The sequence below is a fragment of the Rhinopithecus roxellana genome, chromosome 1 (assembly GCF_007565055.1).
Source record: "Rhinopithecus roxellana isolate Shanxi Qingling chromosome 1, ASM756505v1, whole genome shotgun sequence".
Taxonomy (NCBI): domain Eukaryota; kingdom Metazoa; phylum Chordata; class Mammalia; order Primates; family Cercopithecidae; genus Rhinopithecus; species Rhinopithecus roxellana.
In genome coordinates this window covers 119,576,734-119,594,981 of record NC_044549.1, presented here as the reverse complement: position 1 = coordinate 119,594,981, position 18,248 = coordinate 119,576,734, and the positions used below count along the sequence as shown (strand labels likewise).

The 18,248-nt window shown below is 35.0% G+C and overlaps 1 protein-coding gene across 2 annotated transcripts in view; it reads left to right on the top strand.

Annotated features, from left to right (window-relative positions):
* The window catches only part of ZBTB41 (zinc finger and BTB domain containing 41), a 53,240-nt gene extending 40,959 nt beyond the window's left edge, over positions 1–12,281 (top strand). For both annotated transcript variants that reach the window (XM_010358450.1, XM_030929662.1), the window contains exon 11: positions 5,905–12,281. In XM_010358450.1, the coding sequence (XP_010356752.1) occupies positions 5,905–6,560 (656 nt within the window). In that variant the 3' untranslated portion in view covers positions 6,561–12,281. The remainder of the gene's footprint in view (positions 1–5,904) is intronic.
* The last annotated feature ends 5,967 nt before the right edge of the window (positions 12,282–18,248 follow it).

Sequence of the window (18,248 nt, the reverse complement as noted above, 5' to 3'; positions counted from 1 at the left end):
CATTGTTCAGCCTCAGTGAGGCAACGCCCTACCCTGGTTCGGCTCACCCTCCATGGGCTGCACCCACTGTCTAGCCAGTCCCAATGAGATGAGTTGGGTACCTCAGTTGGAAATGCTGAAATCATCCGCCTTCTGCATTGATCTTACTGGGAGCTGCAGACTGGAGCTGTTCCTGTTTAACCATCTTATCAGCCACCAGCTTGTATTTTTTTTTTATTTAATTTGCCTTTCCCTGCCTTTTTTTTTTTTTTTTTTTTTTTTTTTTTTTTGAGACGGAGTCTCGCTCTGTCGCCCAGGCTGGAGTGCAGTGGCCGGATCTCAGCTCACTGCAAGCTCCGCCTCCCATTCTCCTGCCTCAGCCTCCCAAGTGGCTGGGATTACAGGCGCCTGCCACCTCGCCCGGCTAGTTTTTTTTTGTATTTTTTAGTATAGATGCCTAAGTTGTTAAATTTTAGTATTTTTTAATGTTTATTGTATGTGTTTGAAAGCCATGTTATCCTCTGAATACTGCTTTAGTTACAATCCATACGTCATTTTTAATTTCATATTTCCATTATAATTCAGTTAAAAATATTTTCTACTGTCTGTTCTAAAGTATTCTCTCATTAATGGTTTACTTCAAATTGTATTATCCAATTCCTAAATATTTGGGGATTCTCTAAGCAAGTTTATGTTACTGATACCTAGCGTAATTCTACTCGTCAGAGAAGATATTCCATTCAAATATTCTACATTCTTGATTTTTTACCACTTATTTTGTAAGTTACCAAGAGATTTATGTGAAAGTCTCTACTATAACCATGCTTGTAAATTGTTTATTTCTTTTGATTTTTTTCATTTTTTGCTTTATGTAATTTGAGGTTATATTATTAGATATATGTATTATTAGTTATATATTAAGATATGTATTAAATGTGTAATATAATACATGTATTAGATATATATTATTAGTCAAATCTTTCTGTTGAACGGTCTTTTATATAATTATAAAATGTTGCTGTTTATTATGGTAAAGATTACCAGCACTCTTTGGGTACTTTCATATTAAATATATATTTTTTTTTACTTCCAAGCCTTCTTTGGACTTATGATATGTATCTTTTGGTATTGTTTAATTATCTATTTTGATCATCTTTATCCTTTAATTTGTATGTTTAGTTCATTTAAATTATATGTGATTTCTCACTTACTTGGGCTTGAATATATTATCATGCTGTTCACACAATTGATTCCTTGATGCTTTTTTTCTCTTGTCTTCACTTTGTTTATAATCATTAAGTATTTTTGTTGTCATTTTTCCCTCAATTAACTTCTTAATTTTGTGTTCTTTCATTATGTTTTTAGTGGTTATCCAGGATAACAATGTGCATTCTGAAATTGTTACAGTCTACCTTACCTTCTAGAAAAGATAAATAAAATAATGGAAGTTATGCGTCACTTTCCAGAAACTGCAAATCCTTATACCACCCTTATCTTTCTTATCTCGTATGTATTGTATGTATTTTAATTCTTCATGTCTCTTAAAACCCAAAGACATTGCTTTTTTGTTTTAAATATTTAATATTGTTTAGATTTAACCATGTATTTCTTCTTTACTGTGGACTGTTCTTCCACCTGGGGTCATTTTCCTTATGCATGAAAAGTTCTCTTTCATGCAGTCGGCTGGCACCATATTGTTTGTTTGAAAATGTTTTTATTTTACCACATAAGTAATATTTTTTCTGACTGTAGAATTTACATTAGCAGCTTTTTTTCATTTGGCACTTTAGATAGGTTATTTTTGGTTTTGGAACTTGTTTTGCTTTTGTTGAAAAAAATACACTATCAGTCTTATTGTTGCTCATTTGAAGGAAATGTCTCTTTTTAATTGGCTACTTTTTTAGATTTTTCTGTTTTTGATTTTCAGAAGTTTTACTATAGTGTGCCTTGATTTGAGTATGTGTATGTGTGTGTTTTGTATTTTGCGAGGTTTGTAGTGTTTAATGAATCTGTGACTTGATGTCTTTCTTTTATTTAGAAAGATTCTTAGCCATTTTCTTTTTAAATATTGCTGTTGCCTACTCTCTGTCTTCCTTCTGAGACTTCAATTACATGTACATTAGACATCTTCACTTACCTCTTCTAGAGTTGCCTTTGTTTCCCATAGATTCCAATCTCTGGTAAAATTTACTTTTCCTACTTTTTCCTGTACATATTAATCATATTGATTTTTATGTCCCAGTCTTTTATGTATAATATTTGCTTTGGGTGTATGTATTGCATTTTTTCCCCTCTTGGCGTTTGATCATTTGATTCTGTTTCTTGGCATACCTGGTCACTTTGTATTGAACTTTCGATTTTGTGAGTTAAAAATTACAGAAGCTCTTGAAGATGTGTTCCTTCCAGATAGATTTAAATTTTTTCTCACTAGCAAATAGAATATGAGAGGACTGTGTTCTGTTTCTGGCTACTTCTGATCTGCCTTTCTCCTAGTTCATCATTGTATTGGGGTCTCTACTGACAGCATGGTGTTTTTACTAGAGTTCCTCACTTTGGTGAGCCCTGAACTCCAATCTCTGTCTCCCATATTCTTGGGATTGCTGAATATTGGTCAACCCTGTAGCCTTCTGACTCTTGGTTTCCAGCTGTCTCACCCAGCAAATGTTTCTTTTAATAGTTGGCAAATATAGATACTTTTGTTCATTTCTCTGTTGTTCCTTCTTTTTCAGGCTCCTGACCCTTCACTTCTTTGGTAGTCCCAAACTCCAACTTTTATCTTCCCATTCCAGTGAGATTTTCTGAAGTGCTGGGCTGCAGCTTGGCCTCTATTTCCCCATAGACTGAATCTGAAAGTGCACTGAGGAGAAAATAAAGCACCTCTATACTTCCTGTGTCACCAGACCTTGCCCCCTTAGGTTCTGGCTGACTTGGCTGTGCTTTGATGCCTGCAAAGAGTAATTTGGGGGTGGGGGTTATTTTTAAAAAATCTTTTGTCTTTCCCCCTCATCAGTAAGAGGCATGATATGATATAAACTACTTATCAAGTCTGAAATAAGTCTCTTAATGTACATTTTTCACATATCAATTTTTAATATCTAAAGAAAGGTGATTCTGTGGATGACATTTTTAAATTCTAAAGGCTCATAGATTCTATGATTTTAGCTATTAGTTTACATCTCTTTGAGTATTGTTTATTTCCTTCTACTCTTAATGCTCCTTTTTGTACTTCATGAAAGGGACCTTTTGGTTGCTTTATGTCTCTGATTAATGATCTTGAGATGCACTCCACTTGCATTATTGTTGTTAAATACATAATCTTACTATAGAAACTCTCACTGCAGAAAGCTTATTTCCTTAATTTGTATTTTTTCATCAAGTCGATAGTTTTCACCTTTTCTGCTATGTACCTTTAAGCACTCTAGGTTTACTTTTTACATTTAATAATGTTAACATTTTCTTTATGAATTTTCATCTTTTTAAAAACCTAAATTGATTTTTCTATTGAAAATGATAGTTGTTTAAAATAATAATCGAAAATTCTTAAAGGAATATGCCCATTTGGATTACAGTTTTCTAAAAGTATTTGTTATTCACTAGAACTGATTGAATATTATTCTAAGTTTTAAAACATCATTGCATTTATAAAACTTTTTTAATGAAGATACTCAAGGACCATCATGCTGATCCTGTGCCAGAGAACACTCAAAACTTAAACTTTTGTCTTTAAAAGTAAATTCTGTACTTCTTGATGGTGTTGGTATTGCTGTGGTCGTGTTCTTATTTAAAAACAAATTATAGAATGCTCCTTGCATGGCGAGTATTGATGCCAGGGATTTATAGAAAGCACTTAAGAGTTCTTGCGTTTTGGAAGTATAAGTTTTGTTGTTTTCAAAGCACTCTCCTCTGAGCTTTTCCATATTGTCTCTGATTATAGGCATTCACTTGTAAAATCAAATGTTAGATGCTGTGTGTTCTATACACAGTTAAAAATACTTTTATCTGAAAAGTTAATTATTTATATAATGTGTTGCTTCATGTCTCACTACCTCTGTAATGACATCAGTAATAATGTTAGTCCAGAAACAAGTAATAATTCAATAGTACTAGGTACTCAGCCTCCCAGTCTGTCTAAATTTTCTGGTAGTGGGATTTGAAGGTTCCAATGGGCTACAAAATATTTAACAATAATATTTAACAAATAATAGTTTGATATTAGTGATTCAACTTGAAGATGTAATTATCTTTTAATTTGCTAGGAGAATGGATGATGTTTCAAATGGAGAAATGAGAAGAAAATATCAACAAACTCATGTGACAATCAATATATAATTTTCTAATTTGACTTTAAAATAATGCCTTTGTGTCTACCGCAGTATTAGTGTTTCTGGATATATTAGTTTTCTGTTGCTGCGGTTAACAAACCACCACAAATTTGGTGGCTTAAACAATACAAATTTATTACCATATAGTTCTTTAGGTCAGAAGTCTGACACCAAGCTGAAACCTAAGTGTTTGGTAGGACTGTATTTCTTTCCAGGGGCTATAGGAAATAATGAGTTTCCTGCTCATTCAGGTTACTGACAGGAATCAATTATTGGAATTGTAGGACCAGGACTGAGATTCTCGTTTGCTTGCCTATTGTACACTGAGAGCCTTTCTCAGCTTGGAGTGGCTGCAGTATTCCTTATGTTCTAGCTTCCTCCTTCCATTTTTTTTTTTTTTTTTTTTTTTTTTGAGATGGAGTCTCGCTCTGTCGCCCAGGCTGGAGTGCAGTGGCCAGATCTCAGCTCACTGCAAGCTCTGCCTCCTGGGTTCACGCCATTCTCCTGCCTCAGCCTCCCGAGTTGGGACTACAGGTGCCCGCCACCACACCTGGCTAGTTTTTTTTGTATTTTTTAGTAGAGACAGGGTTTCACCGTGTTAGCCAGGATGGTCTCGATCTCCTGACCTCATGATCTGCCCGTCTTGGCCTCCCAAAGTGCTGGGATTACAGGCTTGAGCCACCTCCTTCCATTTTCAAAGCTAACAATTAGTGATTGAGTTCTCATGTTGCATCTGTCTGACCCATTCTTCCTCAGTTATTGGCCATATTCTATGACGCCTATGATTAGATTTGACTCACCTGTGTACGCCTGTTGGCCTGCCTATTTCTTATCTTAATCTGATCTTCAAAGTCTCTTTTACCATATAAGTATCTACAGCTTCCTGGGACCAGAGTGCGTACATCTTTGATAGGCCATCATTCTGCCTACCACACTGGCTAACCTAGGAATTTATAATGTTTTTTATAAAACAAAACAAAACTGTAGTGTGAGAACCTGACTGAGGGGGAACTAAAAACAGGTCCAACTTCTTTGTTCTTTCCACTGAACAGCTCTTGTTATTTTGACCTCAGGCCAGAGATAACTACTTCTCATCTAATCCAAGGAACCAGGTTAATTAGAATTGCTGTTTTAGTTTTTATCCTCCTTGCGTTGGGGAGGAAATCAGATGTTTTGGTTTAACTTTTTGAGGGCTATGGGAATAAAAGTAAGCAATAATAATAGTTTACAAGCACTTATTATGTACTAGGTGCAGTGCTAAGCCCTATTACTCCACTTTCTCTTTTATTCCATTTACCAACTCTGTGAGGTAGGTATCATTATTATTCCACATTACAGATGATAAAACTAGGTATAGAAGTTGGGTAGCTTGCTCAAATGTTTGACTAGTAAGTATTATAACCAGAATTCAAACCCAGATCTTTTTGATGTTTAAGCTTCTTATTTTTACCAGTTCACTGTACTGTCTGCATTTTGTGATAGTATACAGTATTATTGCTATTATCAAGTTCTTGCAAGTATTCACACTGAAGTTTGCTACTTAAAGTCATTGTCTTATCAAGTTGAGTACATTTTACATTTAATTATATTCTTGTTCATACAGGTGAAAAACCATACAAGTGTCAAATTTGCAATCAGTCTTTTAGAATTAAGAAGACATTAACAAAACACCTGGTTATTCATTCTGATGCCCGACCTTTCAACTGTCAGCACTGTAATGCAACATTTAAGCGGAAAGACAAGCTGAAATACCACATTGACCATGTTCATGAAATAAAATCTCCTGATGATCCTCTCAGTACTTCTGAGGAAAAGCTTGTATCCTTGCCAGTTGAGTACTCATCCGAAGACAAAATCTTTCAAACAGAAACAAAACAATATATGGACCAGCCCAAAGTTTATCAATCGGAAGCCAAGACGATGTTACAGAATGTATCTACGGAAGTATGTGTTCCAGTAACACTGGTTCCAGTTCAGATGCCTGACACTCCGAGTGACCTAGTGCGTCATACTACCACACTCCCACCATCTTCTCATGAGATTCTGTCACCACAACCACAGTCAACTGATTATCCACGAGCAGCGGATTTAACTTTTCTGGAAAAATATACTCTTACTCCTCAACCTGCAAATATAGTTCATCCAGTTCGACCTGAACAAATGCTAGATCCCAGAGAACAATCTTACCTTGGAACATTACTGGGCCTTGATAACACTACTGGTGTTCAAAATATTTCTACTAATGAGCATCATTCATGAGTAAATCTAAACATTCCACAGATTTTTGGATGGTTATATGCTAATGGTAGAGCTGATAGCTTTTAAATTTGTGGGGCTGCTATTTTCTCCTTTTCTCTAGTTTCTCAAGTCCTCAGAACAGTTTCAAATCAAGAAAACTATGTGTCTCTATTTACTGAACATGACTATTTGGACAAAATTTCTGGCATAAAATTTCTGTGCACATTTTTGTGATTTTTAAAGATTATTCAGTGCTAACTTTTAATGGTTTCTTAAATTTTTTGCAATTATTAGCTGCTGATATTATGGAAGTATTTTTTTTAATCATCAGTGGAAATTTTTATTCTTTAATCTCATTCCTCCCCTTCTTCTTCCTTCCCCATCTTACAAACAAGTTTGAGGACCAGATAGCCTTTAAGAAGGAATTAAGAGTATACTGATAATTACAACTGTTTCTTATCCTAACTTAAGATTCATTATTACTTTATACAAATTTTTAAAATTGAAATTAGGAATTTGAATTTATAAGAATGTCTTGGATATTTCTGTGTTGTCTTTCCATTCATCTGTAATTTTAGGTTATCATCCTTTGGACTTTGGACTCTCGATATACTCAAAGCCGGAAAGCTTAACTGATGTAAGATTAGCTGTTAAATGTAGGACTGAAATAATAATCCAGATAATTGGTTTTTGCCTATACTTCAATTGTTATGAATAAGAAAGGCAAACATAGGTCTGGGCATTAAATTATAAAAACTGAAAATGCGTTACATGAAAAATATGAGAGTTTTAACTAGATGTTTTTCAAGGTAAGTTCACCTTTTGTACTTTACTATTTATTTCAGAAATGTTAATATAATATAGCATATATCTTCATCTCACTGAGGAAAGAGCAGTTGTAACTAAATGAAATTTAATTAAACATGCTACTTTTAGTTTCATTTACTTGGCTGGTAGAAACTCTGGGAAACAGAACCTAGATATTTTGTGTTCAATTGTTAGAAAAGGTGCCAAACAAATTATGAAATTTGTGCCTAATTTAACTGAACATTGTTTAATTAAATGGAACCACTACTTACATACACATTTACATGCAATCTAGATCTTTAATTTTGCCTTCACAAAAGCCTAATGTCTGTAATTAACCTTTAATTTTTATTTCTGTATGAGACAAAAAAGTTGAGGACTTGGTGAAAGGAAATAGCAGTTACAGCAAAACCTCAGTAATTAAAATTGAGGACAAAATCAAAATTATAAAATACCTTTAAAGACATGCACTTTCCATATTTTCAAGTCAATTTTAACTAAAAACTAAGATAATGTTTCCTAGTAGAGTTGCTTGAAGATTAGACTAGACAAGGTTGATTTATTATTAGCATGTCATTTGTACATAAACTACTAGAAAATAGCAGTTTTAAAAGTTTTCTATTTCAGTTTTGTTTACACTCCTAATTGCTTTAAGCACTTTTTTGTGTGTGTAAACTGTAAAGTCTAGCCCAGCCCTTGTGAAAAAAAAAATCACAAATAAAATAATGAAGTTTTAATGAATAAAGTGTAACCAATTAGTAGTGGTGGAAACTGTTGCTGAAGCACTTAAGAAATAAAGGTACTTTACAGCAATGTTTGCCATACTAGCAAAGATAAAACAAAAGAAATATTAAAAATTGAGGCAGTTAACCAAAGTAGCTCATATAAATAACAAAACCAGTCTGAGTTTAGCCTCATTTATCAAGGTTTGGTTGTAATTGTCTTAAGACTAGTGGACATACTTACTAAGTTCTCCTTTTGAAAGCATTCTTATTTCTTTGTGTGGAAATGTTATATCTGGGGTACTTACATGATTGAGCTTGACTATATGAGGTACTGTTAGTCTGTTAGTCTTTCAAATTGACTTTTAAAAATACATATCTTTATGATTTTCATCATAAAGACTGACAATATTATAACTAAAAATCTTACTATAATGAAAGAAATCATACATAAAAATGTAGCCTGCCTTACATATAAGCTAATGTAGAAAAGTTTAGACTTATAAAAAGGCAGATAGTATATATATATTTATATACATGTATGTATATGGTATATTATACATTTGGTGGCAGAAAAAGAAGATATTTCATTTTCACATTGAAAAGGATACTTTGATTTTTGAAGGTATTTACTTTAGAGTTCTTTTAATAATAATGTCCTAATGCTTTAAATATATAATTTAATTGTAGGAATTGGTTTACATAGAACTTTTTTGGAATACATCTCTTAGTAAAATGAAATATAATTATATAATTGTATTTAGTTACTATTGTAGATAACTTAAACTTGAGTAGTGATTTACTGTTTTATAAAATGCTTTCATATATGTTATCTCATTTGAACCTCATAACCAGCCCTGAAATAGAAAGAACAAGCTATATTCCCACTTTATAGGTAAAGAATTTGAGGTTAAAATAAAAGGACTCATTTAAGCTCACATGGTCAGTAAGTGGCAGAGCTACTAGTAGGGAAAGAAGAAAGCTAGCATTAATGAATGCTTACTATTTGCCTGGTACTACATCCTGTCATTTAATCTTAACCTAGTCTGGGAGATGTGTAATATAATTCTGATAAAGAAATAGTTTCAGTGGATGATTGAAAACAACGACAAAAACAAAATGAAACTAATCTGCTGCCTCTAATTTCCAAAAATGTAAAAAATTGTACAATTGTGAAAACCTCATGGATTTGGGCAAACTGAATGTATATAGGCTTTTGACAAAAGTTGGCACAAAAAGTATAAAAGGAGGCCTATTCTTTTCAGTTGACCTTTTGTAATATTTGATTTAGAGTATTTTGGACAAATGCTCTCTAATTCTAATCCATTTATTTTGTAACTGTACTTAAAATTTTGAATCTTGCAACTAAGTTTAGCCTCATTCAGAATTTTTTTATTTTGAGAGCATAATTTATTGTTTTAAATTAATTTTTAGCAGATAGCAGTTAGCACTTAATCTGTAAACTGAATAATTTATCAAGTGCAGAAATGTGTTAATCTAATGGGTTTTGACTTAAATGCACCAAAGATTTTTAGTAGGTATTAAATAGTTTAAAAGAATTTAAATTCTTTCTTGTTTCAATAACTATTTGTCCAAAGAAGCACAGTTGAAGTCCTAGAATAATGGATTTTTTTTTAAAAAAGTCGTTAGTTTGAATACTGAGATTGATTATTGTTTGTGTTTATATGTATAAAAATAGGAGCAGAAGAAAATACTCTGGGAATAGTAATACTGACAAACCAATTATAAGTGAGAATACCGTTTTCCTTAGTTTAATTAATACAATGTTACTTTTTTAGTGAACACTACTAAATGCTAAACAAGCCTATTTTTTACACTATGCTATCAAAATAATTTTTGCCTTTGAATTTTTTTTAAGTCAGGTTGAAGTTATTTTTGTAAGAAACCCCACCTATTTTTTTTTTGCAGCCTAAAATCCCATTTAACGTTAGGGATTGGTCCTTATGCCAGCAAGATTTAACCAACTGTAAAGGTAGTAGTAGTCTTTGGATACATTTAAGTAATTAAGGCATTTATTGCTGGGAGAATAGGAGTAGCAAAAATACGGTTTTAAATTGGTGCTTTATTAAGTGACTTCCTTTTAGGCAATGGCAGGTCATGAAATAGGTACACTAATAATTTTCTATCAACCTTAAAAAGTGTCAAAGCATCTTTGTAGGGTGACTCTAAACTACTAATTAAGGATTAATAATAATAAGTAATTATCATTGGTTGCTTTTCAATATAATTGCAAACAAATTAAAAACACAGTTAGACTGATATGTTTATAAGCTTGAGTTTTCTTCCTACCATATCATTCTCATATATCAGTGATGAAACGTCAGATTTTGAGCAGTAGCTCTTTGACAGTGTCCTTTATACCCAGTCTTTTCTTCATTGAATGCTTTGTGCCTTTTCATTGTGTTGTAGTTGCTTAGAGTTGATTCTGCTAGCTAGATTGTACTGATTAATAGATTTTTATTTTTATTTTTTATTTTTTTGGTTATGGGTGTTATGATTATGTTGCCTGCTGGCTGGGCAACTTTTCTTTTTTTTAGGTTGCTTTATGTTATATAGGCAAATTGGCACTAAGTGTTAGTGTGAATATTTGTTTTTATGATTTATATATCATTAAAAAAATCTCTCTTGTGGCCTTTATAGTTACTGTGAAGCCACTCTTGGGCCTGTCTCTATATGCTTATTAGAGGAATCTGACAAGTGAAATAAAATGAGTAGTGTGTCTGCATCTGTGTCTCTGTTTCTCTCTCTTTTAAATAACCAGTAACTATAACTACACAGCTCTGCACTGAATGACCTTATTTCAGTTTGCCTAAAACTGAACAAGAGGTGATGGTTTGAGATGAGTTTCTTATTAGGAGCAGGAACATCCCAACCAATATATAACGAGTTGATAAACTCAGGAAAAATTAGGACTTTAAAGAAAGTTATATTTGGATATTCTAAGATGCAGTGCCAAATTTAAAATGCTTAGAAATACACTCTACAAGTAGCATTTCTAAAACTTTAAGTAGTGTTATAGTAAATGCTACTTGCTGTTAGAGTGCATAAGGGATAATGTGAGAATAATTTTCTAAACAACTTCTAGAAACTAGAGAGTTCTTCCTTATATCCTACCCTTTTACACATTTCTCTAGTGTGGGGTTTTTTGTTTGTTGTTTTTTTTTTGTTTTGTTTTGTTTTGTTTCTTTGTTTTTTGAGGCTAGAGGGAATCCCCTCCTTATTTCCTGTAAAATTATTTTTACTCAAGATACCTTTTCCCTATAATCTTAGCATGCTTTCTGCTCTTTCTCTTCGGAAGTAGCATTAATAAGATAGATGTAATAGGATTAAGATGTGTGGAAGATGAGAAAAAGAAGGTTTTTGTAGAGGGAGTGCTTATGTTTTGTTTACTCTTCATGTTTCAACTTGCTGTGTATGATCATAAATCTATGATCTTGAGAAAAATCCTAAAACAATTTGAATTTAGCCTATGCAGCCAATTACATAAAGAGAAATTAAGGATTATATTCAGAGGATAAATTAAGGATTATATTTGGAGCATAGAGGTTATACAAAGAATGTAACCTTGTCTGGTCAAATTCTTAGGTAAAGAAAAGTAATCAATGCTTGCATTGCTGTTGGAGATTCTAAAAGATATATTGAATGAAGAGATATAGCTCATTGTCACTGCACATTTTTTTGCTTGGTATTCCTGCTTGCGTTAAAGCTGGACAATGTGCTGTGATGTAATTACAAAATTTTGATTCCTTCCAACAATTGGACTCTTCTTATCCCTATTGATAAAACTGTATTACAATTGATGAGTATGGCTGCCAGAAAATAATACAAAACTGGGCATTTAGCTGTTCCACATTGTGTAGTAAATGTTTTGATTATGGGGATTTACAATGTACATTAAAGTAGAAATGCTTTTGAACTTGTTTTCAGTCTCAAATAATAATTTTTGCTTTTAATTAAGGATACTTTAAAAGCAATGACCGAAAAATCTAAAATATCAGAATTAATTATTGTGAACTGTGTGTAAAATATCTTGTGAGTTTTATACATACTTTGGTTGTCTAATGTTCCTAAGTATAAATGTCTTTATAGAAAATTTCAGTTCTCTGTGAAGAGTAGGAAGTGTACTGTATATTGAACTAGTTCTTTGTGTTATTTTGATATTTAAAATAAACATGAAGTTCTTTGGTCCTAATACAGCATATCTAGGTTTTATTGAATCACATTTTCACAGGATGGGAATGCAGTACTCTGAAACCAAGTAACTTGCAGCACATTTTAAAATATTTTCTCATAAGCTATATATTTTGAAATATTTTGTATATTAAATTATAAACCATTAAACTAATGAATTTTAAGTGTAATATAAATTCAAATAGTAGTAATGAGTTCTATGCTTGAAGTAGTCATATTATGCTGTTTTTTAGACAGAAATCTGAAGTATAGTAAAATTCATTAGTGAAATGAGTTATTCTGTATAATATTGAGAGGGGCCACTCTTACCTCTAATCCCTCTCACTTCCAGAAACATACATTCTGGCTATGGGAGAAATGGTTGTTGGTTGAAGGCGTAAACTGTAAGCTATAGGATGATACCCCCAAACTTGCAAGTTATTTATCCCTATCTGGCACCATAACTGAGCCTCCAATAGACTTTCTCTGTTTTATCTCAGCAGCTGCTTCTCAGTGTTAGAAGACCAGTAAATTCTATAGGCATGAGCACATTTCTGCAAAATGAGTCTTCTGATTATAGCCAATGTTGTGTGTGATACTTAGTTTACTATTGCTGTCTAATAAATTATACCAAACTTAGTGGCTTAAAACAACAAATATTTATTACCTCCCAGTTTCTGTGGGTAAGGAATCTAGGCTGGGTTTAGCTGGGTGGTTTTAGCTCAGGGTCTCTCATGAGATTGAAATCAAGCTGTTAAGTCAGAGTTGCCATCTCTAGAGGCTTCACTGGGGATGGCTTTACTTCCAGGCTCACTCATGTGGTCCTTGGCCTCAGTTCATCACATGGCCTCTCCACAGAGCTGCCTAGTGATATGGCAACTGCCCGCCCCTGCTTCCCCCCACCCCTCCACACACACACCACTTTCCCGAAAGCAATCCAAAAAAGAGAACATACCCAGGATTTAAGTTGTTGTCTTTTTATAACCTAATCTTGGAAGTGATATAGTATCACTTCTATTGTCACTAATTCTAGTCCACATGCAAGGGACACAAATTAAACTCCCTGTCTTGAAGAGAGGATAGCAACAAATTTTTGGACATATGTGAAAACCATCACATATTCATTGGTTTATAGATAAAGCTTTCTATAAATCTATAGATAATGGGGGCAGGTATAATAATCTATACTCAGAAAATTACGTTTATCCCAGAGAGGCAAAATATTGCTCCTTCCACAATAGAAAGGGTTTAATGTAACAACATGCCACAGGTAGTTAGCTGGTCCCACTGGAGAACAGAATTAGATTGGATGTTCAGCATCAGCCTCTTTCAGCAGGTTAGGCACTCCACAGGGGCTTATCACATCAGCTTTGGCCAAGGAAACCACCTTGAGCCCATTCTTAGCCTCCACCACTGCTGCCATAGCCACTTTCTAAATGGGTTCAATGTGCAAGCAAATGGATCCCTGGGGGAAGAAGCTGACCTCCACAGGATAGATTGTCCTTTTTACCTGATTTTTGAGCTCCTTCTCAGCCATGGATATTCTCTGATGAGCATTTACATGGAACACAAATTTAACTTTCTATACCTATTTTGAGAGGCCCTTTTATATAACTCTCCTCCCCAGACCAAGCTGTCACCAATTTTCCATTTTGTTTTCTCCAAAAGTTTGATCAGCTGGCCAAACTGTCAGCCATTGTCCATGAATCAGCACAGAGCTTTACCTTAGGCCATGTTCTCTTCCTTATGAAGTAGACTACCAGACGTACCATCCAGAATTCTCACTGAGAATATTTCCATCCACCCTTAAGGAGAAGCTGTAGTGCAAGTCTGTTTATTTCTGACCTACCATACAGCTTCATCCACAAATCAGGCCTTTTTCTTGTGAAATTATCATTAGGAAATACCCAGTTTTTTCTGTGTAGTTTGAGAGAGAGAAGTGGCAAAGTAGTAAAAGATACTAAAATCTGAGTCACCTGTTTGTGTAAATACACAAGTAAAATGCACTTAACTTGTGTATTTGGGGCCTGCTTAGCCCTGGGTTTGTAGATTCTGCTTTTGTTTGATAGCTCAATGTTGCTTTTCACATCAAGTTTTATGGACCTTTAGATTAGATCCCAGGTTAGGAAATATTTTGTAAAGGGCCAGACACTAAATATTTTAGGCTATACAGGCTATATGTTTTCTATCACAGCTATTCTGCCATTGCAGTGTGAAGGCAGTCATAGACAATATGTAAATAAATGGGTGTGGCCTTGCTCCAATAAAACTTTATTTACAACGACAACAAAAAAAATAGCCAATGGGTCAGATTCAGCCCTTTAGGCCATAGTTTGCTGATCCCTGGATTAGGTAAACAGTTTGTATCACAGTCACTTATAGTCCTTTGATGAGGCATTCAGTCTCTACCATAACCTCGTAGCATAATTAGGATCTGCTTTTCAAATGATAGATGATTTTCTGCAGAGGAAGGCATAGTCTTATTCTCCAAACCTGGAATTTTGTACCATGATACTTCTTTGGAAACTTGCCAGAGCTTCTATTCCACATCTCGGATTGTCATGGAATGAGTGTTTTCGGCCATTGCAGCCCAGACCTGCTGCAGAGATCTTACTTGTTCCAGGCCTCACTCAAAAATGTCAGTCTTAGAGTTTACTAGGTAAATGGTTTGGTGAGATGTATCTTAATAATGCATGCATTGCCTCCAGAATCTAAAGAGGTTTTCCAAATGATACAAAGTACAAGTTGCCTCTTATTTTAGAAGAGATAGCCTGACATGTCTCAGACCATTGAATCCCTAAAAACTTTACAGATGTGATAGGACCCTAAACTTTGTCCCATCTGGGTTACATTTTATTATTATTGGCATCTAGAGTGCTTGCTCCTGTTGAGAGATGCAACTTACCATGGGCTCTGAGCAGGCCTACACATTCTTCCTGGTTATGCTAAGAATATGAAGCCCTTATTAATTTTTACGTAGGCCATTTCTCAGGATTGTGTTTGTATAAATCTTGAAGGATGATAGGATGCCTCCCTGCCCAGGCATAGTACTATAAAAACAGTCAAATCTCCAATTCACTCTTCCTTTCCTGTAATACAACCCACTGTGTGTGCAGGCATCCATCATGGGCCCTTTGTATGGTCCCATGAGACTTAAGAAGCAGGGGGAATCAATGTGAATGAACATGCTGACACTCTAGCTACTGTTTTTTCTGTGAATAATGAAGTCTTGTCTCTAACCCAAAACTATCATATTTTCTGCTGGCATTTATGAAACTAGCATGCTAATGCTTTAGCTTGCAAGAGGGATAAAATCTCAGACTCTCACAATTCTTGACAAGTACTTCTTGCTCACCAGGTTTAATTAGCAAATGTCATCAATATAATGGACCAGTGTGAAACTAAGATCCAGGTCCCTCTGAACAATATTACAGTATAGGTAGGATATTTTTCTAGCCCTGAGGCAGGACAGTAATGCTACAGCATTGTACTACTACTTAAGTACAAAGTGCTTCCATTTTTCAATACTGGATGAATGGGGAAAAACAAGAAGAATGCATTTTGCTTGATTTATAGCTGCAAACCAGCTGACAAAGGTGTGCTGTTTTGTGTATAAAAATAACACACCTGAAACTGTAGTGTAGTAATTGGCATCATCACATAATTGTTATAATCTACTATCATTTTCCAGAACCCATCTGGCTTTTGCACTGGCCAAATAAGTAGAGAAAGTGGGTATATGGACAAAATCACTATCCCAGCATCTCTCAGGTATTCAGAATAATCTCTGAATTGGAGGAGTGGGGAAATGGGCATTTTCAGGGGCTTCCACTTGGTCCTTTCTCCAATAATTGCCCTCGTTCCTTGGATCTAGGAACCAGTGTGAGAATGTGGTCAGTAAGTATTCCTATTTTATATTCTGGAAATGGGTGGATCCAAAGGACAATTGGTAAGACAGATTCTGACTTAGATGCCATCTGTCACCTGTTCTTGAGAAGCTCCCACTATATCTGGTGGTCCACAGTGACATTTTAGGATTCTGGAGTACAGCAGAAAGGCAGAGCTATTATCTCATTATCTAATAACCCTTAGGAGGTCAAGTTCCTGTCCCCAGTCCATATTCATGTTGGTAAATGACTGCAGTTCCCTCTGGGGAATTGTTGAGAGAAGATTTATGGTATTCATGTTGCAAGGTTCTTTTTAGTCAAGGAGCTTTGGGTGTATGAACTGTCTTAAGTTTGGAAAGTGGGTAAAAGGCATAATTGCCACAACATTGGCTTCAGTTAGGTTTTTTACTTTGCATATGTGGCCTATATATGTTAGGCAGCACCATAGTATATAGCTCATCTTATTTATAGGGCCCTTGAGAAACTGGCCATTGCCACAGATCCCTGCCTCTAATTACAATTCTGCCATTAGCACACTGTGGTAAGAGCTATACCACCTTGTCTATTAAGTGCCAATCAGCTTTGACCACTTGTGGATTCTATAATTCACATGGAGATCAGAGAACCAATTTTCATTATTGTATCCTCTATCATCATTTCTGGCCTGTAAAAAATAGTCACTCAGATCTTTTCATGGATGCTGGACGTCCTTATTATTAATTAATGTTTTATCAACACCTTGGTAAAGGGAGAATGGGTGGAGGGTGTACATGTTTAGAGGTGACTTGACTAAGTAGGTTGCACATGTAGATTTTCTCCAATATTCCTATCTTCCTGAGCTTTTGGACTCCGTCTACAGAATGCCAGGTAGTTTGACCATTTCGACCTAACTGCCTGTTTTGTTTTTGTTTTTATAAAGACCATGTCTCACTTTGTTGCCCAGGCTGCTTTTTAACTCCTGGGCTCAAGCGATCTTCCTGTCTCAGCCTCCCAAAGTGCTGGGATTACAGGCATGAGCTATCATGCCTGGCCTTGAGCCACCTGACTGTAACCACTGTAAACCACTACTGAGTTCAGTTTTCAATGAGTGAACCTATTAAACTATTAAAGCCATTCCCAGATACTTCAGCCATTGTATTACTTAAATGGGTAAAGCGCACCCATTAGAATAAATTTGGCCTTACTGTTCTTTATGATTTGTCCTCTTGTTCTAACACCATTACATTCCACCTTAGACTGTCAAAATCTTGTAACCCTTTGCTGTATAGGCTATTTCCTCCATCCCACAGCATATCTTTCACTCTCCTCTGTCCAAGTTTTATTTTTTGGAACCCAAGCTAATGGAGAGGTCGTGGGAGGTGGATGCTGAGGAGAACTGGAAGTGACTTGTGACGCTCTGCTCCAAGGTTTTGGTTTTTTTTTTTTTTTTTTAAGCCTCTAGGAAAGTTTTTTATTTTTTTTTTGTTATTTTATTTTTTTATTTTTTAGACAGGGTCTTGCTCTCTTGCCCAAGCCAGAGTTCAGTGCCACGATCTCCGCTCACTGCAACCTTGCCCCCATCCCCCGCCCCAGATTCAAGCCATTCTCCTGCCTCAGCCTCCTGAGTAGTTGGGATTACAGGCGTGCTCCACCACACCTGGCTAATTTTTTAATTTTCAGTGGAGATGGCACTTCGTCATGTTGGCCAGGCTGTTTTCAAACTCCTGACCTTAAGAATCAGCCTGCCTCAGCCTCCCAAAGTGCTGGGTTACAGGCTTGAGCCACCGTGCCCAGTGGAATAATTTCGTTTAAATATTGTTAAGGTCCAATAATAAGGTTCAGGTGAAATTGGATACCATTGAATATAATTTCATGTCTCATCTTCCTTATTTTCACTTTCCACTGACTTCTCTTTACATGCTTTGTGTAACCATACATACATCCAGACATTATTTTTGTATTTTAAGTTTTCTACTACCTTTAGAGGCAATATAATGTAGTGGGTGAGAGCAAGACTAGGGCCAAACTGCTGGGATTACAGGCTTGGGTACCTTATCTGGGTTCTGCCACTTCCTACTTAGCTGCATGACCTATATTCCTACCCTGTAAGGTACAAATAATGG